The following is a 26,380-nucleotide window of genomic DNA, read 5'->3' on the forward strand; positions in this document are numbered from 1 at the left end:
ACTGGAACCCTCCCTAAAAACGAAAGCTCCACACCCTCAAATTTTGAGACTTCCCACTCATCATCATCCGAAAAGTTATTCCACCTGCCAAATTTTCCCCAAGGTCCACGATCTCAGTAAGTTATAAGTTTCTCAACTTGACATAATGGAAGTCTTTCCTATAACTATTAAAAGTTATCACTGAGAAATGGAAATTTCGTTTACTAGTTCTACTACTACAAACACACCACCACCACCATTACTATTATTAGTACTAGTACAATCACGACTTTATTAGTCCAATGGTTATTACCCCCACAGTACATTATCGTTCCTTCCACCACCTCCACTATTATTAGAACCACCTCCACTATCATTAGAATCACTACCACTACCACTAGAACCACTATTACACCACCACCACCACCACTATCATTTGCTCCGACTCTGTTGCCGGTATGAACGTCACATGACGTATACAAACCGGTCATATGACGTCAACACCAACACATTCTTTGTGCGCGTGTGTGTGTGTGTCTCTCTCTCTCTGTCTCCCTTTCTATTTACCACTCTCTCTTTCTCTCTCCCCCTCTTTCTCTCTCTCTCATTTAATCTGAGCTCCGTCTCCACCACTATCGTTACTGTTTGAAGTCACATGACTTCTAGTCTCTAACAGTTTGCGAGAAAGTAAGAGGGGGGAAAGTCAGTGCGCGCGCGTACGTATGTGTGTGTGTGTGTGTCAGTTGATAACAATAGTATACATACGCGTTTGCACGCGTGTGCGTTAGTGTGTTCGAGTTGTCTCATTTCCACCCTCATCGCATAACAACATGTCAGCCGTCGATCTGAGTAGACTGAGGCCAAGTGAATCTTCACTTCAAACCGATCAAAATGGCAATGGTAACACTACCAACGATATGGAGGATATATACGATGAAGATGTGTCTGAATTAGAGGTGGGTAAGAAAGATTGGTCACAGATGAACTGGAAACTATCTCAGGTAAGAAGACGTCTCCAGAAAGGAAGTATTTGTTTTGTTAATTAGCCGGCATGTCTCTCTTTATTACTTGTTTTATTATTTATCTGTATAGCTACAATATATTTCTCTCTACCTATAGTGTCCTAACTTTCTGTCTATTTGTGTCATTTTCTTTATTTATTCCTCTAATATAAAAATTGTCCTTCCATCGATCTCTAGAATCCCAACTTTCTAGAATCCCAACTTTCTGTTAGGATCTCCGTCTTTTCTATTCATATTTTCGTCTAATATGTTTGGTATTTGTATTGATCGATTTCTCTATTGCGTCCTAACTTTCTGTCTGTATTTTTCTACTTTCTTATTTGTCTCGATATAGAATATTTCTGTCGATCTGTTGTTTGTCCATATGTGTATCTTTTTATTTCTGTTTGTATCTATGTAGACTGTATCGATCTGTTTATCTACCTATAGTGTTTATTGATAACTTTCTTTTATGAAGTATACCAATGTATTTCTTACTAGATTAGCTAGGTGTTTGACCGTCTGTAATACACACACACACTAACCTGTGTATGGATGTGTGTGTTGTCTGCCCGCCCCCCCCCCCCCCGTCTCTCTCAAATACACTAGTCTGTGTATACGTGTATGTATATATGTGGCTGTGCGTGTTATCTGCCTCTCTCTCTCTATGTCTCTGTTTGTCTGTCTCTCTGTCTCTGTCTCTCTCTCACACACACATTGTGTCTTTACATACCAGTCTGCCTGCCTGCCTGTCTGTCTCTATGTGTCATACAACCTCACCTTCCTGGTCCCTCCTTTGTTATGTTCACATGATGACGTCACCGACGTATCAAGCCAGTTGTCACAGTATACACACACACACACACACACACGCAGTCTTATGTTACCACGCACACTTGCATTCTCTCCTAATTTCATATTTAACCAAAGGCAATTTTCGTCGGACACAATGTGATCACTCACTCTTTCCTCTTCCTCCTCCTCTTTTTATGTTAGCAAGTGTATACACACACACGCACACGCACACACACACACACGCACACACACACACACACACACACACAAACGCACACACACACAAACACACATATTCACTCATAGCAGCTGGTTTTTGTTTAGTACCAAATCAACGCTGACTGAATGCGCATATAATCAAAATGTCTTCTAGCCGTGACCACCCTGTCTATTTACAAGTACCTAGGACTACATTACCTTAGGTGTCATTCCTTTCTTAAGATGGTAGTGTGTGATTTGTCTGCTATTTTTAGCAGATTGAGCAAGAATGTAGTGAATTCCCAATTCCTCGTGTCACAGCTGGTGGTTTTCGTTTAACCCCAGGCCAGATCTATGAAAGTGCCATCGTTTTCAGACAACGTACCCAGGACTATTTTATCGAATGTGTCCTTCCTTTATGAAGTGGTCTGAGAGAAATTTGGCTGTTATTTTTAACAAGTCAAGCGATCACAATGCTGAAGTGTATGTTGCTGGCCTGGAAATTCAAGGTTCACGTTTAGTTACTATCATGGCCTGATGTGTTCGTAGACGAGATTCTTAACCCTCTGCTGTACAAAGTAATAACCGAAGAAAAGTATCGCTGGTTGTAGAAAAACAGTGGGAACACTATTTATGGATGGATGTTTTTGTTGGCAGACATTGTGTTCCGATCCTGTTTTTGGTTATAACTTCTGTAGTGAAAGATTTTCCTGGGATTAATTACCTTTGAGATGGAACTACAGGAAAAGGAAAATTTCAGTTGGGACCCAATAGATACTGGTAGTCACTACATCACTCTTCTCCCTATACATACATACACACACACACACATACTCTTAGTCGTTACTCTTTTACTTGTTTCAGTCATTTGACTGCGGCCATGCTGGAACACCGCCTTTAGTCGAGAAAATCGACCCCAGGACTTATTCTTTGTAAGCCTAGTACTTATTCTATCGGTCTCTTTTTGCCGAACCGCAAAGTTACGGGGACGTAAACCAAGTCCACTCACAAGGCTTTGGTCGGCCCGAGGCTATAGTAGAAGACACTTGCCCAAGGTGCCACGCAGTGGGACTGAACCCGGAACCATGTGGTTGGTAAGCAAGCTACTTACCACACAGCCACTCCTGCATACATACATATACATACACACATATATATAAAGGCACCTGTGCTGGTGACATGTGAAAGGCACCCAGTACATTTTGTAAAGTGTTTGGCATTAGGAAGGGCATCCAGCTGTAAAAAACCATGCCAGAGCAGACAATTGGGGCCTGGACAGCCCTCAGGCTGGCCAGCTCCTGTCAGACTGTCCAACCTGTGCCCATATGGAAAACGGACCTTAAATGATGATGATGGTAATGCTCAATTTTATACTTTAAGCTTATCAGTTGTCAATTTTACAAGGGTTCTGTTACTTATAGTTGGCAAATGTATCTCTACCATGTGGTACCAATTCATAGCTGGGTAGACTGGGATGGTCTACTAAGGTCATAGGTGAGTGTCACTCCCTCCTTTTGTGACTAAATAATAGTTTCACTTAAGCACAAGTACACAAACATCTGCTGAAAATCAACCCTGATACTTAACTGTTACTTATTTTAGCCTCTAGAATATGAACTTTTGACCTGGTCATCTGAAACACTGTGAACTTAAATGCCTGAACTGTCCATATTCAACTATATCTAATTATAAATAAGGAAGTATGTGGAGGCACAGTTCACTATTGTACACAGTATGATCTACTGACCTTAACTATAAAAAAATAATATTGAAATTATGTTGCCTGAATCATAAGAAATGATGGCCTTACACACATACACACACTGAAATATTAAGCATGTCTGCAGACACACACCCCTACCAATAATTTTACATAAACACAACCAACCACACCCATCTAAATGGGTGGAGGTGACAAGAATTTTGAAACTGATGAAGTAACTATGTAACACACTTCCTTAATGTCTGAAATGACTCAGTCCTTACCCCTATTATACCTATATCCATCCCCTGATGTCTGTCTGGTTAACTAGCCCACACCCCTATTACACCCAGTGACATTATCCTCCTTATGTATGCACCCCATCAATGTTACTGTAGTGCATCAACCCATACCTACATGTCTATCTGTCTGTCTGTCTGTATCTGTCTATCTATCAGTCTCTCTCTCTCTCTCTATATATATATAGAGAGAGAGAGAGACACCTTGTAGTAGTGGTATCCACCCTGTATGAAGTGTTTCTGTCATAAACATCCACCCATGGCCCCAGCCGACAACTGATGAAGGGTCCTTTCTCTGTGTTAACTTGTCCTGTTTTCCATTTTTTCTCATTGTTTACGTATTTCATTTTATTTGCACCATTGTTGATGTCCTGTACCCATATATGCATGTATGTATATATATATATTATTTATTACATATATCATCATCATCATCGTTGAACGTCTGTTTTTCATGCTGGCATGAGTTGGACGCTTTGACTGCAGTCTAAAGAGCCAACAGCTGCACCAGGCTCCAATCTGATCTGGTAATGTTTCTATAGCTGGATGCTCTTCCTAACGCCAACCACTCCAAGAGTATAGTGGGTGGTTTTTACATGCCACCGGCACAGGGAGCCATATGTATTTAGAATATTACACTTACCTTTTCCATTGGTCCCCAGACACAAAATTATTATGACATTTAAAGCAGGTCTCTATACCTCACGGTCTTGAACAGTTCTGCTTTCAGCCAGACCAATCATTGACCTTAAATGTCTCTAGTATTGACATTCCTAGCAGTGGACATCTTGTCAAGTATGTTCTTTAAATTCTCGGAGTGAAGAAAGTTCTGCTCCTGAGATCAAATCCACTGTATATTCAGTTAGACACTGCTTCAATTGTTTTATTTTATGCATGTTGTTGTTGTTGTTGTTAGCCCCCAGATCTAACTCAGACTGAGTGGACCTATGATTAAAGAAATTCCATGGTCATCTCCTTTTTACTCAGGCAATATATTCAAGATGACAACAACAACAACAATAATAATAATAATAATCCTTTATACAATAGGCACAAGGCCTAGACTTTGGAGGAGGGGGACAGTCGATTACATCGACCCCTTCCCCCCCAGTACTCAACTGGTACTTATTTTATTGACCCTCGAAAGGATGTAAGGCTAAGTCGAACCTGGTGGAATTTGAACTCAGAATGTGAAGACGGATGAAATACTGCTAAGCATTTTGCCTGGTGTGCTAATGATTCTGCCAGCTCACCACCATAATAATAATAATCCTTTCTACTAAAGGCACGAGGTCTGAAATTTGCGGGTAGGGGACCAGTTGATTACATTGATCCATTGATCCCAGTGTTTCACTGGTACTTAATTTATCGACCCCGAAAGGATGAAAGGCAAAGTCGACCTCAGCAGAATTTGAACTCAGAATGTAAGGACAGGCAAAATACTAACGATTCTGCTAACATGCAGCCTTAATAATAATAATAATAATAATAATAAATTATTTTATAGCCACAAGGGCTCATGTACAAAACATTAAAAGACATACAACGACATAAAAGACAAAAATAGGTCGATACAATGGGTTTTCGCATGTACACAATGTAATAACAAAAGACTTGAACTAATTAAAACTCCCAAATGGGGAGGCACTTTAAGGTCTTTGTGGAAAACCCCACAAAAGTCACGGGTGCTTGAACAACAGGGCAAGAGCCTGTCTCCATTTTTTTTACAGGTGTATGCTCAGAATTGGTCCTTTCACACCTGGTATTCTTCCAACATTCACTCATTTTTCAACAAACTTGCTACAAGGCAACACTTCCTTCTCCACCCACAACTTCCTTTTCAAGTGAAATAATAATAATAATAATGATGATGATGATGATGATGATGATGAGCTTATTGTTTACAGTGCTCAGGTGCACTACAACTCATCAGGACAAAGTGGCCAAAATTGCATAAACACAACATAAACTAATGCACAAGAAGCAAACAGTGAATGAGTCATTACAAAAAAAGTGGTGGTGGTGGCCGGACATCAGGTGTATTGTTTCGTGAATTTCAGAAAGCCTGGAAGTTTTGAAGGTTGTAGTGTCCTGACAGCTAACAACTGATGTGGATATCCAATATATCCTTCTTTGTTTATGATGGTAGGTTGTGTTGAGGGGGGATTTGGCTGCTATTTCTCCCCTTTTGGCTTTTTGCAAATTATAGTGTCATTGATTGTAGGTTTTTCACTAATGGGTCGCTTGTATATTTCTATTGGTGACTGTGCGATGGAAGTGTCTGTGCAACTTGGGTGGATTTAATACCACAAGGTAGTTTTGTTTGAATGAACTTCCATTTTATCAGTTTTTTTTTTCCAGAAAAAGATACACATATTCATACGCATATGAATGCATACTTGTATGTGTGTGCATATATGTATGTATTTATGTTTGCGTGAATGTATGTTTGTGTGTGTGTATGTTTGTGTGTGTATGTATCTATGTATGTATGTATGTATGTGCATGTATGTATGTGTGCGTGTATGTATGTGTGTATGTATATATGTTTGTGTATGTATATATGTTTGTGTATGTATATGATGCATGCATGTATGTATGTATATATGTATGTATGTGTGTGTATGTATATATGTTTGCATGTGTGTGTCTGTGATGTGTGTATGTATGCATGTATGTATGTATGTATACTGTTACCTTGTATACGCTGATGAAGATGTTAGGTGGATGTGGGACATTTCTTTACTTCATAGGATTATAATTTGTTACCTTTTAATAGGGTGGCAGCCCATTTCATCCCAGCTGGAGTAGAATCCTGTCTTGCTCCAGCTGGCTTGGTAGCCTATCTTTCCCTGGTCGTGATGATAGCCTATATTGCCATGGCAGACATAGTACCCTTACCTTGTCCCAACTGGTACAAATACCTCGTCTTGTCATGGCTGGGATGGTAGTTTGCAGCTCATCTCATTTCAACTGGGGTAATTGTTTGCTATATCCCAAGTGGGGTGAATGCCCGTCACATCCTGAATAGGGTGACTATTTTGGGTGACATTCCTCGGTATTCTGGAACCTCTTCTCAACATCTAAGAGAACAATGATGTATAGAATTCTGTGCCCTGCTCTCTTTCTTTTCCAAAGCAGTTTTGTTATATTTGAACTCTAGACCTGTGAGACTTCAGTCGTTACCCATGGCCACCAACTCATTATTGTTTCTGCTGTATATGCAGTACATATGTGTGCATATATGTTTATATATGTATATATATTGTACATATATGTTTGTGAAGGTGCATGGGTCAATGGTTTGAGTGTCGGGCGCATGATCATGAGGTAGTGATTTCGGTTCCTGGACCAGGCTGTGTTGTTTTCTTGAGCAAGACACTTTATTTCACATTGCTCCAGTTCACTCAACTGTAAAAATGAGTTGTGATGTCACCGGTGCCAAGCTGTGCCGGCCCCTTTGCCATTCCCTTGGATAACATCAGTGGTGTGAAGAGTAGTTGTATGGTTTTCTATGAATGTACATGTGGTTGTGTGTGTAAATTATTGTTTGGTAATTATGCTGACATCCACTTAATTTATAAATCTACAGGCACACTCGCACACACACATCTACATAAACACTGATCATATTCACTCACTCACACACACAGATGTGTGTGTGCAAACACATTTTATTACATGTATCATTGTCATTAAAGGTCCATTTTCCATGCTAGCCTGCCTTGAATGGTTGAACAGGAGCTGGCAAGCCAGAGGGCTGTACCAAGCTCCTATGGTTTCTATGGCTGGATGCTCTTCCTAATGTTAACCACCTTACAGAGTATGCTGGTGCTTTTCATGTGGCACCAGCACAGATGCTTCTAATGTGGGTGCTTGACATTAGCTTGGGTGCCCTTTACGTGGTGCAAGAACAAGTGCTTTTCATGTGGCACCAGCACAGATGCTTCTAATGTGGGTGCTTGACATTAGCTTGGGTGCCCTTTACGTGGTGCAAGAACAAGTGCTTTTCATGTGGCACCAGCACAGGTGCTACTTATGTGGTGCCAGCATGGGTGCTTTTTACATGACATCAGCTTAGGTACCTTTTATGTGGCACCAACTTGGGTGCCTTTTGCATGGTGCTGGAACAGGTGTTTTTCTTGTGGCACCAGCACAGGTGCTTTTTACATGACACTTGTAAGGTCACCAAGTAGCTTCCAAGGCTAAGACCTCTCAACTGAGGGAGGGAGTGGAACCGAGGGAAGTAGCTGTGTGTCAGGTGAGAGGTTAGAGTATAATAGAGGGACAGAGAAAGGATACTTGGCAACCCCAAGAGAAGAAGGGGAGAGAGAATTAGAAAAGGATAGAGAGACAGAGTGAGAGAGAGAAAGATAGATGGTGCTGGAGATGTATTGGGGCCTATCTACCAGGAACAGTGAGTAGGTGGGGGGGGAGTATAAGTAGTGCAGTGGGGATAAACGGGGATGTTCCATAAGAGTGTGAGGGGAGAGGTTTAGGGATGGGGAAGACATGCCTGTCTTTTTATATTTTTAAGTTACAGGATTTGAGGGTAGTTGGCTTCTATTTCTAGCTGGTATAACAATCACATACAAGCTCCCTAATTAGTAACAGACATGAATGAAGATGTGGTGGTGTTCAGGTTTTTGTTGGAAGATGTTTTAATTGAGGTATTTGGACCGTTTCCAAAAAATCTTTGCTTTGAAAGACAGAAGAAGGCACTGTCAGTTAAGGACATGAAATATAGGCACATGCCATTGCTGGTTGTGTGCATTTGTGCATATACTCTCGTGTGTGTGTGTGTGTGTGTGTGTTTGTACATGCACATGTGTATATGTAAGATGTAGGATATTGAAGCAAAGTTCTTTCACACACTGATTAATTATTAACCATTGATTTATGACACTACTATGTCAAACAACTGCTGTGATGTGCAGGGAGTAGAACCAGCTGGCTACCAGGATTACTCTGTCACTGTCTTTTGACCAAGTTCTGGTTTGGCTGGAGGCTGGGGCCAAAGAAATGGTATAAAGGATTATTAAATGGACGTTGGCATCAGGCATTTTTCATCTCCAATGTGAAGCTAATTATTTCTACCAACTACCACAATGGAAGAGACTAGTTCTGCTTGCTTTGGGGCAAAATGTACAAGACTTGAAGGAGGTGGGGGGAAATCAAAATCTGTTTTCATACCACAGTCTTAAGTAAGGGAAGGGGGTTTTGCTTGGAGTAAAGGGCTGCCAGGAATTTAAAGGGATTGATCCTTCTTTACCAGCTGTTCCCTTTATATTGTCTTGTATCTCTTGTCTCTCAGGAAGGAGAATCATGGGAAGAAGTGTTATAGAATTATTTGAACATGTCAACATAGGAATTAGCACAAGTTTCAAGAACAATTATTGTCATTAATGTTGTTGTTGTTGTTGTCATCATCGTCATCATCATTGTTGTTGTTGTTGTTGTTGTTCTTTGACCTTGAGCATGCCCTGGTTGAATAGACCTAGATATTATTATAGTTGTAATAAAGTACCAGAGTTGATGTAATTGATTTCTCCCTTCCCCTTGGAAATTGCTGGTACTATGATAAAATTTGAAATCTTTATTATTAAAATTAAGATTGTGGTGTGAGTGTGGGTGTGAGAGAGAGAGTATATATATATATATATATATATATATATATATATATATGTATATATGTATGTATATATATACATATAGAGGTGCTAGGAAGAGCATCCAGCCATTGAAAACCATGCCAAATCAGATTGGAACTTGGTGCAGGTCCCCAACTTACCAGTTTTCAGTCAAATCATCCAACCTATGTTAACATGGAAGACGGACGTTAGATGATGATGATGATGATATATATATATATAAAAACACATGGTGAAGTTAAGTAAGATTCAAGATTCAGGTAAAAACCTTGTAGAATGCTGTGCAAAGGTTGTCCACAGTTATTGGCTACCTGATGTCATCATACAGTGGAAATACTCTTGCTGCTGGATATACATCAGGAATTTCACAGTATCCGTAGAAGTTATATAAATAGACAAATGATAGAAAATGGAATTAATGACATTCTTTATTTAAAATCACTACAACTGTTTCAATGCACTCTTACACCTGTAGTTCACTGGTAAGATGCTATGTAATCCTCTTCTTACATCAAAGGTGTAAAATGCACCTCCTCAGGTGATTAGTTAAATAAGTTCTTTATTAGATTCTCTTGCCATTTCACAATGCCTACCGAAAGTTATGTGACATTCTCAACATTTGGTTTATCTTATGGTTTACAGACAAATGCAATGGTAGCCAATATAAATATCATGATCATCATCATCATTTAATGCTTGTTGTCCATGCTGGCATGGGTTGGATGGTTTGACCTGGGATGATAGGCTGCACCAGACTTCAGTCTGATTTAGAAGGATTTCTATGGCTGGACACCCTTCCTAATGCCAACCATTCCGAAAGTGTAATGGTTGCTTTTACCGGCATGGGTACCAGTTGTGTTGACACCAGTTTCTGCCATGATTATGATTTCACTTGGCTTGATGGGTCTTCTACTCAAGCATAGCATATTGTCAATTGTCATTACTTCCATGAGGCCCAATGCTTGAAAGGTGCTTTTTATGTGCCACTGGTACAAGCGCCAGTTAGTACCTTGTTTATCATTTTGTCCATGTTCTTTTGCCACGTCATGTACCCAGTTATGTATCTATGTGTACATGTAGATGAAGGTATGTACATACATGTACATATATATGCATATACTAACATATTGGTTATATATATATATATATATATATATATATATATATATATATATATATATTTATATGTTTGTAGTGTGTAGTGTGCTGAAGAAGATATGTCCAATGCATTCAAGCTAAGACAAAAATGGATGTGAAAATAATGCCTAGCTGTGGGGTTAACAATTTCATATTGGAACCCGTGGTTTTAGGTTCAATCTATATAGTCGCCTCTTGGGCAGATGTCCTCTTCTGTCCCCCAAAGCCTTGTGACTGAAAATGGCAGATGGAAACCGCATGTGTATGTGTGTGTGTGTGTAGCTTACATACATGCAGTTTACTAAGAAAAACTGTCAGCTAAAGGTGATTTTTACCTTACTCAGAGCACAGTATTAAGTACCCAGCCACTCCTGGTGTCCTACTTGTTGATATGCCCAGATTCTAATGAATCTACTAACTAGTCTATTTACCTTTATATATATATATATATATATATATATATATATATATATATAAATATACATACACACCTATATTTATAAATAGGTGTGTATGTATATATGTATATATACATCTGTTGGTCTGTCTGTGCATATGGGTGTACACATTTATACATCTAAATATATATAATACAACTACGTAATAGTTGTCTAACCAAGTGTGTGGTTGCCAGAAATTTCTCCACAAAAGATCAAATACTTTGTCTGCCGGTGCACTCAGCTATACTCATGCATGTACATGTGTGGATATATGTGTGTGTGTGTGTGTGAGCATGCATGTATGTGTGTGTGTAAATACTTTACTGTCAGAATTTCACCTACATCTGGAATGTCTTTCCCCTCCACATTTTTTGTTATGTTGTTGGAATTTCAGAGGTCTGTGTAGTTCCATAGGACTAAATTATATATATATATATATATATATATATATATATATATATATATATATATATATATAATATATATATATATATATATATATATATATATATATATATATATATATATATATATATATATATACATACATATATAGACACATACACACACACACACGAATATGGTTGTGACTCACTATGTATGCATGTTTATATATATATATATATATACTTATATTCTTTTACTTGTTTCAGTCATTTGACTGTGGCCATGCTGGGGCACCACCTTTAGTTAAACAAATTGACCCCTAGTACTTATTTATCTGTCTCTTTTGCTGAGCTGCTAAGTTATGGGGACATAAACACACCAACATCGGTTGTCAATTGATGGTGGGGGCACAAACACAGACTACATGAATACATACATACAGATATATATATATATATATATATATATATATATATATATATACTATGGACTTCTTTCAGTTTCCATCTACCAAATCCACTCACAAGGCTTTGGTCTGCCCAAGGCTATATTAGAAGATACTTGTCCAAGGTGCCATGCTGTGGGACTGTACCCAGATTCATATAGTTGGGAACCAAGCTTTTTACCACACAGCCACTCCCGCGTGTCTCTCTCTCTCTCTCTCTCTCTCTATATATATATATATATTACATTAGAAACGAACTTCAATCTTGCTTGCTTGCTTGAAATGTTACACAGCCAAACGGGCATATAATGGGAAAATATTTTGAAAGTAAAGAGCCCCTGAAATATGAATACAAACAGTATAAAATAAGTTTGGCGTAAATGAGACCAGTGATTAATGAGATATTCAGTGTTTGGGGGTACAAATACCTAAAATAATGTGTCTAATGGAAAGGTTAGAGTTTCTACCCTGTCAGTGTTAAGTGAAGATGACTTTAAAAATACAGTAAATATTTCGTAAAAGACCTGTTCGCATCCTCGGTGTGAAATAATTTTTTACCATAAGTTTCTTTCGAGTGCATCAACATATCTCATCTCCAAAGATTTGGCTGCTATTTCTAGCACGCCCTGCTACCACGCAACAGCTATTTGTGGTAAAGGACTCGAAATACTTGTTACATGGTAGCAGGGCGTGCAAAAAATAGCAGCCAAATCATTCCTTTTCTGGAGAAAGGATCCATTTACATGTAATTTTGATGTCACATTCATTGAAAGCATGTGAAACAACCTGGAAACAGAAAAAAAACCCCCACGAAACAAAACTCCCTTGCTGGGAAACTCAGACTTTCCCGGTAATCTAATGGGTCACAGGTAGTCTAGACACGTATATACTCTATATATACTCTGTATATACATAAATATATACATGCATGTGCATGTAAGTGTGTATCTTTTTATAATGGGTGCAGTCATGGCTATGTGGTTAAAAAGTTTGCTTTGCAACCATATGGTTCTGGGTTCAGTCCTTCTGTGCTGCAGCTTGGGCAAGTGTCTTCTATCATAGACCCAGGCCAACCAATGCCTTGTGAGTGAGTGAATTGGGTAAACGGAAACTGTGTTGAAGCTCATCATATATGTGTATGAGTGCATGTGTGTGTGTGTGTGTGTGTGTGTGTGTGTGTGTGTACCTGTTTGTGATTGTGTTTGACCCCCTTCCATGCTAGCAAAACTAAGCACCAGGGTGGATGCAACCAACTAACTCCCTCCCCACAAAATTTCAGGCCTTGTGCCTTTGGTAGAAAGAATTAGTATTATTATTAATGAAAGTATACAGTATAACTGATCCATTACAGTCAATGATAGCAGTAGGTATCACACAAGATATTAGATAACTGGGCAGTTATCTAATACACATGTTCTTCAGGGATGTCAGGTATGGAAACAATATGGTGACATGTGGTTTGTTGGGGCTGTGTCAAAGACAAAATGAAGTCACATGAAACAATGAAGTGAGAGCGTTATCTCGAATTAAGTCTTTTGGCTCACTTGGGCATTGTACCCTGGCTGAAATTCCATAAATGCTTTATTTCTTTCCAAGGTAAATTTAAGGTAAATATCCATAGATTTAAGACTTCTGATAGGACCTTGCTTTTTTCAGACAAAACTAAGAATTTGTGAAGAGTGGGTAAAGATACATATGCACAGCTCTTTAATAACAGCCTCACACAAGTTTCCATGAAGGTAACCCCTCAAGCTTTTAACCATGAGGCCAGAGAAATAACTTTGAGACTAGGTGTTGGGGATAAGATTGAAACACTAGCAAAAAGAGAGACCTAGATAACAATCAAAGCCCATAAAACAAAAATTTACTTCTATCATCATCATCATCGTCCGCTTTCCATGCTGGCATGGGTTGGACGGTTTGACTATTACTTTTGCTACACACCACCACTCACATACCACTATCACCACTACTGTCCCTGCACAAAGGATCTGATATGTGGTTGCTTGACCTGCTAGAGGTAGCAGCCAAATCTTTAAAACTCACAACACCATCTTAAAAAAGTAAACATAGATGGAGGAGTGGCTGTGTGGTAAGTAGCTTGGTTACCAACCACATGGTTCCAGGTTCAGTCCCACTGCGTGGCACCTTGGGCAAGTATCTTCTACTATAGCCTCGGACCGACCAAAGCCTTGTGAATGGATTTGGTAGATGGAAACTGAAAGAAGCCCATCGTATATATGTACATATATATATATATATATATATATATATATATATATATATATATATATATGTGTGTGTGTGTGTGTGTAAATGTGTCCGTGTTTGTCCCCACAACATCGCTTGACAACTGATGCTGGTGTGTTTACGTCCCCGTAACTTAGCAGCTCGGCAAAACGAACCGATAGAATAAGTACTAGGCTTACAAACAATATGACCGCAGCATGACCGCAGCCACTTGGCTGAAACACATAAATAAATAAATAAGTCATGAGGTCGATTTTCTCAACAAAAGGCGGTGCTCCAGCATGGCCACAGTCAAATGACTGAAACAAGTAAAAGAACAAAAGAATAGGATTATGTGAGAAAAGAAAAAAAAAAAGAAAAGATGCTCTTTCATGTTTGGAATGACTTTAATCATAGGTCTCCTCTGTGAGAGCTGGCCTGGGGCTAAACGGCAACCATTGCCACCATCTTTGTTATCCTTCTTACTGCCACCACCACCACCACCACCACATCTGTTTCCAAGAATGGAATTCTAGGCAAAATGTCTTTGTATTCTTTGCTGATTAATCTCTGTTGTATTCTAACTTTGTTATTTCTCCGGTGGCAGGGGTGGTAGTTGTGGTGTTGTGGTGTTGTGGTTGTGTTGTAGCGGGTAATGCTGTGATGGTGATTGTTGTTTGTGGGCTGGTGTCAGTAACACCACTACAAAGGCTGTTATTAGCAACCGTTAACAGGAGAGATTAAATAGCAGCTAAATCTCCATGAAATACTATACTGTTGTCTTAAAGAGAGAAGGACACGTCAGATGTTGTAGTCCAGTGATCCTCAACCATTTTCCCCTAAGGACCCTTTTAATTCCAATCCTACACTATTGGATCTTTGTAACCGTTTGAAGTTTTAAAAAAACCCATTATATTTTTATAACGAAATATTATTAGGAAATGTATAAAATAATTAAAAAGATATTTTGTATATCGTAGAAGTACAACCAGGTAAATTCGAACAAGATTTTATATGGATCCCAAAGGGTCATGTAGACCCCCAGTTGAGAACCACTGTTGTAGTCTTAGGTACTGTACTGGCATAAAAGACGGGATGGTCACGCTTGGATTAACTTTGATTATAGGTCTGTTTGAGGAGGGCTGATCTGGAGTTAAACAACCACCACCGCCATCTTTTACATAGTGATGTGATTGTAGATGTGGAGGGGGGGGGTCCATACCTTCCCCACGACTCCACCTCCACCCCTCCACATGCTTCCATCTTTCACCCCCAGCCCCCATGGTCACTACCATCGTCTCCGATGACACTCGACACTCTTCTACTCTGTCTCCACGACCTACCTACCATCTATGGCATACCACTTTCTCGTCTGGGTGCAGTGGGGCACCAATGGTGGTGGCGGCGGCGGTGGTGGCAGCGGCGGTGGTGGCAGCGGCGTGGTGATGTTGAGGATTGAGAGTCAAGCGAGACAGCAGTAGCAGCTGTGCACTTGATCCATCTGTGATATCAAAAAAGGATGAAGGCGTTGTTTGGTGGAGAGGAAGAGGAGGAAGAAATAAATAAATTAGAACAAGATTCCATTGGGATGAGAAATTCTCGCAGCTGCTGCTGCTGTCGCCGCCGCCGCCCCCCGTCTCTGTTTCACTTCTTCCTCCCACTCCTCCTCATTGTTACTCCTTCTTCCTCCCTCTTCCTACCCCTCTCTCTTTCTGCCTCTTTTCTGCTTTAAAACTCTCTCTGTTCTCTCTGTTTCACTCTCTCTCTCTTACTCTTTCTCTCTCTCTTTTATCTGTCTGTCTGTCTCTCTCTCTTTCATCGGTCTGTCTGTCTGTCTCTGTCTCTTTTATCTGTCTGTCTGTCTGTCTCTCTCTCTTTTATCTGTCTGTCTCTCTTTCTTTTACCTGTCTGTCTGTCTGTCTCTCTCTCTTTTATCTGTCTGTCTCTCTCTCTTTTATCTGTCTGTCTCTCTCTCTTTTATCTGTCTGTCTGTCTCTCTTTCTTTTACCTGTCTGTCTGTCTGTCTCTCTCTCTTTTATCTGTCTGTCTCTCTCTCTTTTATCTGTCTGTCTCTCTCTCTTTTATCTGTCTGTCTGTCTGTCTGTCTCTCTTTTATCTGTCTGTCTGTCTGTCTCTCTTTCATCGGTCTGTCTGTCTGTCTCTCTCTCTTTTATCTGTCTGTCTCTTTCTCTCTCTTACACACACACACAGAGTCTGTCATTGTGCCACCATTGCCACCCTCACCCTACCCCCCAATCCACCACTGACAACCTTGAAAAAAAAAAAATCATTGTTTCTGTTATATTGCATCTTGAAGCAAATTCCACAAGCCACCACCACCCTCACCACCACACTAATAACAACATTTCTACCACAACTTCCACTCTACATCGCCACCATCACCACCACTACCATCTTACTACACCATTTTAGTCTTGCATCCTGAAGAGCAATATCGTAGAATTAACAATTGCAATAGTCAGCAGTGGTGGTCACTATAGTAGTAATGGTAGTGGCGGTGGCGGTGGTGGTGGTGGTGGTGGACTGGTGCATCCTTTAACAGACCAGGGTGACTATTGCCAATGACATGACAACAATGCTTAAAGAATTCCCACCTCCCTCTTCTGGCTGGCTTCAATGTCAGTAAACCTAGGGTAGAGGAGGAGGAGGAGGAGGAGAGGCACATTGGTTTGGTGTGTGTGTGTGTGTGTTGGCCTTATATGGTGCAGAACCATCTGTTATGTGAAACATTCATACAGACTTACCTACACGCAGGCACAAGTGTGACTGTGTGGTAAGAAGCTGTCTTCCCAACCACATGGTTCTGGGTTCAGTCCCACTGCATGGCATCTTGGGCCGACTAAAGCCTTGTGAGTAGATTTGGTAGATGGAAACTGAAGGAAGCCCATTGTGTATATGTATTTATATATATATATATATATATATATATATATATATATATATATATATATATATATATATATATATAATATATATATGTAGCCACAGGAGTGGATGTGTAGTAAGAAGCTTGCTTCCCAACCACATGGTTCTGGGTTCAGTCCCACTGCATAGCACCTTGGGCAAGCGTGTCTTATACTATAGCCTTGGATCGACTAAAGCCTTGGGTCGACTAAAGCCTTGTCAGTACATAAATATATATATATATTTATGTGCGTGTGTGTGTGTTTGTCCCCCCACCATCACTTGACAACCGATGTTGGTGGGTTTACATCCCCGAAACTTAACAGTTCGGCAAAAGATACCGATAGAATAAGTACTAGGTTTACAAAGAATAAGTCCCGGGGTCGATTTGTTTGACTAAAGGTGGTGCTCCAGCATGGCCACAGTCTAATGACTGAAACGAATAAAAGAATATGTGTGTATATATCTATGTGTGTGTGTGTGTGTCTTTGTGTCTGTGTTTGTCCCCCTATTGCTACTTGACAACTGGTGCATGTGTGATTACGTACCTGTAACTTAGCGGTTCGGCGAAAGAGACCGATAAAATAAGTACTAGTCTTGAAAATTACGCCCTGGAGTCGATTTGCTTGACTAAAAGAAAGACCTTGAAGGTGATGCTCCAGTCAAATGGCTGAAACAGGTAAAAGCATGAACGAACATAAGTACACAGGTATGGCAATATGAACAAGCCAAAAGACAATGTGTGTGTGTGTGTGCGTGTGTGTGTGATGTGGGTAAAGATATGGTCATTGAATATAAACCAGTGAACCCCTTCAATGCAGGGACCATCGCTGACCCCTTGTCCGCAACCCACCTGAGACCATCTCTGGTTCCATGTCAGAGATTATCCTTGTTATCATCAACCAGCTTATGGGTGTGTGTGTTCATAGTTGATATGTGACTGCTCAAACGGCTGGAGATGATAGTCAAATCTCCCTCCAATTGAATCGTATAAGAATATGGTGGGTATAAACCTCCTTCCATTCAGTCCCACCCACCCATTCCTACACCCATCTCAATATCTATCTATCTGTCTGTCTGTCTGTCTGTCTGTCTGAATATTCTTTTACTCTTTTACTTGTTTCAGTCATTTGACTGTGGCCATGCTGGAGCACTGCCTTCTAGTCAAACAAATCGACCCCAGGACTTATTCTTTGTAAGTCTATTCTATCAGTGTCTTTTGCCGAACCGTTAATTTTTTACAATAGCAGAGTTTGTGGGGTTTGAGGGAGTAAATGCCCTTGACTGGTCTAAGCGGAAATTTAGCATTTTTCTAGTAAAAGTATATAGCAAGATTTTAGGCCTCAGGCATTTTCAATTTCCGCATTTTTTTATTTTCACTCCACCCTACTACACATGTGGTCTATATATCTACATGTGGCGCTACATAGTAACTCTGTTGTCTTACTGAGACAGTCTATGTCAATGTCACACTAGACACACTGTACAGGCTATCTAGGTTTATGTATTATGTGTCCTAATTCTAGTATGGAGAGTGTTGCAGCTGTGGTGGAGGTGAATAGCTTAGTGGTTAGGGTGTTAGACTTGTGATTGTAAGGTTGTGGTTTCGATTCCTGGACTGGGTGGTGCATTGTGTTCTTGAGCAAAACACTTCATTTCATGCCGTTCTAGTCAACTCAGCTGGTGAAAATGAGTAATCCTGCGATGGACTGACATCACATCCAAGGAGAAGGAATATATATATATATATGTATATAGGTGCAGGAGTGGTTGTGTGGTAAGTAGCTTGCTTACCAACCACATAGTTCCAGGTTCGGTCCCACCGCATGGTACCTTGGGTGAGTGTCTTCTACTATAGTCTCGGGCTGACCAGATCCTTGTGAGTGGATTTGGTAGACGGAAATTCTGTGTATGTGTGTGTGTGTGTGCTTGTGTGTGTGTCTGTGTTTGTTCCCCACCATTGCTTGACAACTGATGCTGGTGTGTCTACGTCCCCGTAACTTAGCGGTTCAGCAAAAGAGGTCGATAGAATAAGTACCGGGCTTACTTATATAAGTAAGAATAAGTCCTGGTAGTGGGAGTCGATTTGTTCGACTAAAGGCGGTGCTCCAGCATGGCTGTGGTCAAATGACTGAAACAAAAAAAGAGTGAATGAGTACAACCATGAGTACTCCTTATGGAGTAAAATGGACTAACTTAATCCACTGCAGCTGTGATGTCCAGACAACCTAGTTTGGTCAACCATAACAGAGAATATTGGGTTATGGAAAAGCGGGAAGCTGGCAGAATCGTTAGCACGCCGGGTGAAACGCTTAGCGGTATTTCGTCTACCGTTCTGAGTTCAAATTCTGCCGAGGTCGACTTTGCCTTTCATCCTTTCGGGGTCGATTAAATAAGTACCAGTTACGCACTGGGGTCGATGTAGTCGACCTTAACCCTTTGCCTGTCCTTGTTTGTCCCCTCTATGTTTAGCCCCCTGTGGGTAATAAAGAAATAAATATTGGGTTATGGACGTGGCTAGTTGATGGTATCATTTATACTAGTACTGCTGTGTATCTCTCACAGATTAATACACACACACACACACACACGCTTGTTCTCTCTGTCTCCTTCACTCACACACACACACTATTTTATACAACTTCTAGTACTTTTAAACTTATATTTATTCTGATTTTTTTTCTTCCTCGTCCCCCCCCACAATAACTCCCCCCACCACTACCATCACCCAGTAACTATGATGTCATTGTTACGCTAATATTGTTATTGTGTTACATGTTTTTGTTGTTTGTTTCTTTTTTTTTTACCTGCTGATTAAACCTATTTAACTTGTGGCTACCAGTTCAATGTCACAGAGTTTGGCTGTTCTGTTGAATAAAGCTTCTGAATGTAAATGATCGCGTGCAACTACTGCTTTATTTAGACAAACTTAACACAACAGAGAACAATAGTGTCATTGTTGGGTTAATAACAGGGAACTTTTACTTGGTGACCTTAAATATCAAAGAGACTTGGTGGCAATGATTGATGCCACAGCAAGAATTGAACATCTTCCAGACATTATTCATCCTCATTTAAAATCTGTCTTCCATGCTGGCATGGGTTGGACTGTTTGACAGGAGCTGTCCTAAGCTCCACTGTATGTTTTGGCATGGTTTTTATGGCTAGATGCCCTTCCTAACACCAACTACTTTACAAAGTGTAAGAAATAAAATAAATGCGCCCTTTTTAAAGCCTAGCCAGGCTCATGGTCCCGGTTTCCTGGTTTCAGTGGCATGTGTGTTCCCCAGCTGGACGGGACGCCAGTCCATCACAGCGTTACTCATTTTTGCCAGCTGAGTGGACTGGAACAATGTGAAGAACACAATGCGTCACTCGGTCCAGGAATTGAAACCACAATCTTACAATCATGGTGCTGACACCCTAACCACTAGGCCACGTGCCTCCACACTTTATAAAATGTACTGGATGTTCAATATATTTAACAGTGTGACATACATAGACCAAGATAGACATAGATCAAAAGGCACAGAAGAAGGTGTATTGTGGCTGTTGATAGGAACAAGGATTAATCTGGTTCTAAATGTCACCGCTTTAGGGCTTAACAACTACCATTTAAATGTGCTGCTGTGGTGAAGTGTCTTAAACTCAGAAAGAGAATCACTTTCAGGAGAGATGTAGGTCTATAATAAAAAAGGGTTGAAGACGTTTATGAAAGAATTGAAAAAGTTACTGCAAGTGTTCATGAAATTCACCTTAAAATACTATAAAGGTTAATGTTAACGTTAAGATAAATGTGGACATTGTGCCTTAAGATATATGTAGACACTTGGTGTCAGAGAACTATAATACTTAAGAACTGCTGGATGGATGCAAATAAACTAAAATTTATAAAAAAAAACAAAAACTGTGTGATATTTTAACCCTTTCATTACTGCATTTATTTTGAGATGCTCTGTGTTTCTTTCAATTAATTTTAAATATAACAAAGAATTTAGTAAAATAACTTAGTCATCATTAAGCTACAGTTAGGAACATAAATTGTGACTTAGGTTTGGTGGAAGATTTTAATTCGAAACTTATGAAAACAAGACATTTGTACTCAGCCGGGGTTGGTATCAAAAGGGTTAAGTAGATATAATTCAGTGGAAAATTTGAGAATGTTTTATGCATTAATCGAAACTGATAAAGGAAAAGATGTTTTGAGCATTTTTGTTGCTGAATGTGTGAAAAAAATAAATCATGGTTTGCTTGTGATGGCGCTTGATAATTCAGCCTTAATAAAGTCCGTGCACCAGAAGTTGGCTATCAGGATACTACATCCTTCAAAACTTCCATGCTTCCCGAAATTCATTAACAATACACCCAGTGTTCTTGCCCCGTGTTCTTGTTTTTCAAACAACTCATTCATTGTTCACTTCCTGTGCATCATTCTATGTTCTGTTTATGCAATTTTGGCCACTTTGTCCTGATGAGTTGTAGTGGACTTGAGCACTGTAAACAATAAGCTCATCATCATCATCATCATCATCATTATTATTATTATTATTATTATTATTATTATTATTACTATTATTGTTATTATTAATATCCTGAGATTGAAGTTTCTGGATAATTTGGGAGATTTAGAGGTTTAAGTCTGGCTATTTTATGAAAGGAAGTGTCAGGTCATGCCATTTTGAGACAAAATCAGGACAGATGTACATTATTAAGCATCGAGTTATTAGTCATAATGAAACTGAGAGAGAGATAATGAAAGTGATTTGTTAAAAAGTTCGTCTTGGGGAGAGTAAACGAGCCTCTTTGTTGTGGAGGTGTGAAGGAAGGATAGAGATCACAGAATCTGTTACCATCATCATCATCATCACCATCATCACCACCACCACCAACACCAACACCATCATTATCATCAACTTTTCCATTTAACCATGGGTTACTCTTTTACTCTTTTACTTGTTTCAGTCATTTGACTGTGGCCATGCTGGAGCACCGCCTTTAGTTGAGCAAATCGACCCTGGGACTTATTCTTTGTAAGCCTAGTACTTATTCTATCAGTCTCTTTTGCCAAACCGCTAAGTGACGGGGACATAAACACACCAGCATCTGTTAAGCAATGCTAGGGGGACAAACACAGACACACAAACACACACACACACACACACACACACACATATATATATACATATATACGACGGGCTTCTTTCAATTTCCGTCTACCATATCCACTCACAAGGCTTTAGTTGGCCCGAGGCTATAGTAGAAGACACTTGCCCAAGATGCCACGCAGTGGGACTGAACCCGGAACCATATGGTTGGTAAGCAAACTACTTACCACACAGCCACCCCTGCGCCTATGGATGGGATTTTTTAAAAAACTTATTTTATGACTTGATGCATTTTCTGATGCCAACTCTTTTAGTTGTCCCTTATAGCAAAGATGTGATGTAAATGAAAGAAGTTATTCATCTTCTTATCCAGCTCCAAACATTGAGCCAAGATTTTATTCTGCTAAGATGGCAAGCTAGCAGAATCGTTAGCCTGCTGACGTTCTGTGTTCAAATTCCGCCAGGGTTGACTTTGCCTTTCATCATTTCGGAATCAATAAAATAAGTCTCATTTCTGCATTTTTATTCGTTTGTTTTGTTTAATGTTAATTTTCCATGCTGTCATGGGTCGAACGGTTTGACTGAGGTCTGGAGAGCCAGCAGCTGCACCAGGTTCCAATCTGATCTGGCAGAGTTTCTACAGCTGGATGCCCTTCCTAATGCCAACCACTCCGAGAGTGTAGCGAGTACTTTTTATGTGCCACTGGCACAGGAGCCAGTAAGGCAAGCCTGGCATCAATCACATTCAGATAGTGCTTTTTACGTGCCACTGGCATGGGAGCCAATCAGTGGGTACTGGCATAGGCCACATCCAGATGGTACTTTTTATGTGCCACCGGCACGGGGGACAGTCAGTGGGTATTGATATTTTGCCAAATTAGATTTAAAGTGCGTGTGGAGAGGGTGGTAGGTGGGGTGGTATTTCAGGAGACAGAAATGCATTCTGAAGTAAGAGAAGCAATGACAACAAATATATCAATATGCTTCTTAATCAGAAAATTCCTTCGATAACAATTGAAACTTCTTACATTAAGTTTCAGAGAACAATTGAACATGATGTTGGAAATGGCGTTGATAATAATGTATTTCTTGAGATGATGGTGGACCAGAGTAAGCTCTTTCTGTTGGTACCACAATGAAATGGATCCAGTAAACTCTGTATGTAAAGTGATTGATGGAAGGAAGGAAGGACAGCCAGCTTTAAAAACCATACAAAAAATGGACTGGGTTAGGCCTAGGAGGGCAGGAATTCCAAATAAGCTCTGACGTGAGTTGTGATGACCTGGCCAAGCTAGACCGGCCTAGAAAAGCTGACAATTATTGGTTTCATGTTTTGGTATAAGGCCAGCAGAGGCAGGGGGTGGGGTGGGGGTAAGCTGATTACATTGACCCCAGAGTTGAACTAGTACTTATTTTATTGACCCTAAACGGATAAAAGTCAAAGTTGACCTTGGCGATGGTGATGTATGTATTATTGCTAAAACTGTTGAAATTTTATGTATGAACATAGATAAGATCCTAAATAAATTGGAGTTATCAGGGATGGTGATCAGTTGAGTTTTATCTGCATTAGGGATTGAAGTATTATCTTTTGTGGAAAAGACTGACAAAGATCATGTGATTAGTTATGAGAATTAGGGATGTAAAACTATCAAAGGATAAAAAAAAAAAACAGTTATAATCTGTTGATAAATTTGTCAGTTTCTCTTGGAAATATATGAACCATTATTGAGACCAGGTACTGCCACTGCATCACATTTCTAAATGAAGTTTTCCATTTTCTTAAGGAATTCTACAGCAAAAGACATTTGAAGATATAAAAGTGGAGGTAATACTGACGCCACTGGTCTAAATTTATGAAATCACAAAAGTAATAACACTGTCTCAGTGATTTTCAACCACTTTTTACCTTTGGACCCCCCCCCCCCCCCGCTTGATTACTATTCTAACCTGGTGGACCCGCATAGTCATTTGACATAGTTTCATAGATACGTCTTTCAAAATTCCTATTCTGTTTTTAACACATTCACTTGTGTAAGTTTGTAATAACACTCTCTCTCTCTCTGAGAGAACACGTTTCAATGGCTGGAAACTGGTTGAACTATACAAAACATGAGAGAAAGAAACTTGTTCCTTGCAATAAATACATTGAAAACAAAATTTGTTCAGGGACCCTTAAAACACTACAATGCATCCTGAGTTTATCATTTTGCTTGTGTGGATCCCTCAAAAATCTTATATGATTCCTGGTTGAGAACTGCTGTACTACCCTCTGCTATATTTGTCAGGAGCTTTAACCATAACTGCAAAAAAAAAAGTGTGTGTGTGTGTGGGGGGGGGGGGGCTCAAATATAGAAAGGGAAACCTTAGTGATTGTGATTGCATGGCATATTCAAAGAGAATGGCATTTTCAGCTTGTTCCAAAATTTTCATCTACTTCAGATTATTGGCCTCCGATATTTACTTTTAGTAAAAATTGTGATTTGCTAAGAGTAACATCTGCATGTATCTGAAGATGGGCCTTAAAAATGATAGCATTTGGTTTTGAAAGATATTGTATAAAAGGATCTGAAATACCATGCGTTGGTGCCTAATCCTGATAAGAATTTGTTTATGATATTGGTTTGGATGAATGGGATAATGATGAAGATGATAGAGTTTTCTTGAAGAAAGTGATGTTATAGTTTGGCAGTGCCCCAGCATGGCCACAGCCCACAGGCTGAAACTGGTTGAAAAGAAAGATTATAAAACATGTAAATAATATAATCAGAGACTGGTAATGATTTTATCTGGTATATTAATAACTGTTTAATTATAACCGGAGTAAATTGTTCTGTTGTCAGACAACCATTTTAAATCATTGAAGACTAAGTTGACAGTTGAAGATGTTATCTTGTATAATGGAGATTTAGTTGTTTTGCCAACCTGATGGGAACATTGGTAATGAAAGCTGTACATAAGGATATAGGTCGTGACTCACTGGCATAGCTGAATAAGTTTAAATTGGAAAGCATTGTGGTCAGGTTGTTGTGGAAATATGGAAGTATACGGAAAAAGTCTGGCATAACACCTGAATTACCTGACACTGTGCATACACTGGTCTAAAAATAAACATTGGTTGCCATTTTTGGCACAAGGCCAACTATTTCAGAGGAAGTCGATTGCATTAACCTCCAACAAATAACTGGTATTTATTTTATTGACTCTGAAAGGCAAAGTCAACCTCAGCAGAATTTGAATTCAAGACTGATGAAATGCCACGAAGCATTTTGCCAGGTGTGCTAACGATGCCGCCAGCCTGCTACCTTTGTCTATAAATAAATATCAACCACATGGCTCAGGAGTGGCTGTGTGGTAAGAAGCTTGCTTCCTAACCCCATGGTTCTGGATTCAGTCCCACTGCATGGCACCTTGGGCAAGTGTCTTCTACTATAGCCTGAGAGCAAAACAAAGCCTTGTAAGTGGATTTGGTAGACGGAAACTGAAAGAAGCCCATCGTATGTATATGTATGTATATATCTTATGTGTGTGTCTGTGATTGTCTCTCCCATCACCACTTGACAACCAGTTCGGGTGTGTTAATGTCCCCGTAACTTAGCAGTTTCACAACAGAGACTGATAGAATAAGTACCTTTGGAAACATGGGTGTTTTTGTTCAACATCCTTAAACAACTCATATTCAGGGACCGTTGAGTGGGATGGGCAACTCGACCTGAAGAAAATTCTTACTGGGCTCCACCTTCAAGGTCATGTGCTGTTTATCTTGATATGAGATCACCATGTCGCGTGCATGTGGCTATGATGCATGTGCCTGGTGTACCCTTATCAGATGGGTAGACATGATGGGTATATTGGGCTTTATATATTTTACCCCAGTGTCACTTTGATGTCATGCACTGCTCTCTCACTCAATAATAATAATAATAATGATAATAATAGCAGCTGATTTCAAATTTTTGCAATAAAAGTAATAGTGGATAAAATGTGTCTTGGGAGAGCTTGTAACTGATTATACTTATAATCAAATATATTCTATCCATGACCATCCCATCTTTTTATATCAGATATATCATGTGTCCTTTATTAT

General features: G+C 39.7%; 1 protein-coding gene across 1 annotated transcript in view; it reads left to right on the top strand.

Moving 5' to 3' along the window:
• The first annotated feature begins 483 nt into the window (after positions 1 to 483).
• Positions 484 to 26,380, top strand: part of LOC106882279 (uncharacterized) — a 38,842-nt gene continuing 12,945 nt past the window's right edge. Inside the window, exon 1 of the mRNA XM_014932897.3 lies at positions 484 to 980. Within this exon, the coding sequence (XP_014788383.1) occupies positions 810 to 980 (171 nt within the window). The 5' untranslated portion in view covers positions 484 to 809. The remainder of the gene's footprint in view (positions 981 to 26,380) is intronic.

This window comes from Octopus bimaculoides, chromosome 4, assembly GCF_046866305.1.
Source record: "Octopus bimaculoides isolate indiv1 chromosome 4, ASM4686630v1, whole genome shotgun sequence".
Taxonomy (NCBI): Eukaryota; Metazoa; Mollusca; class Cephalopoda; order Octopoda; family Octopodidae; genus Octopus; species Octopus bimaculoides.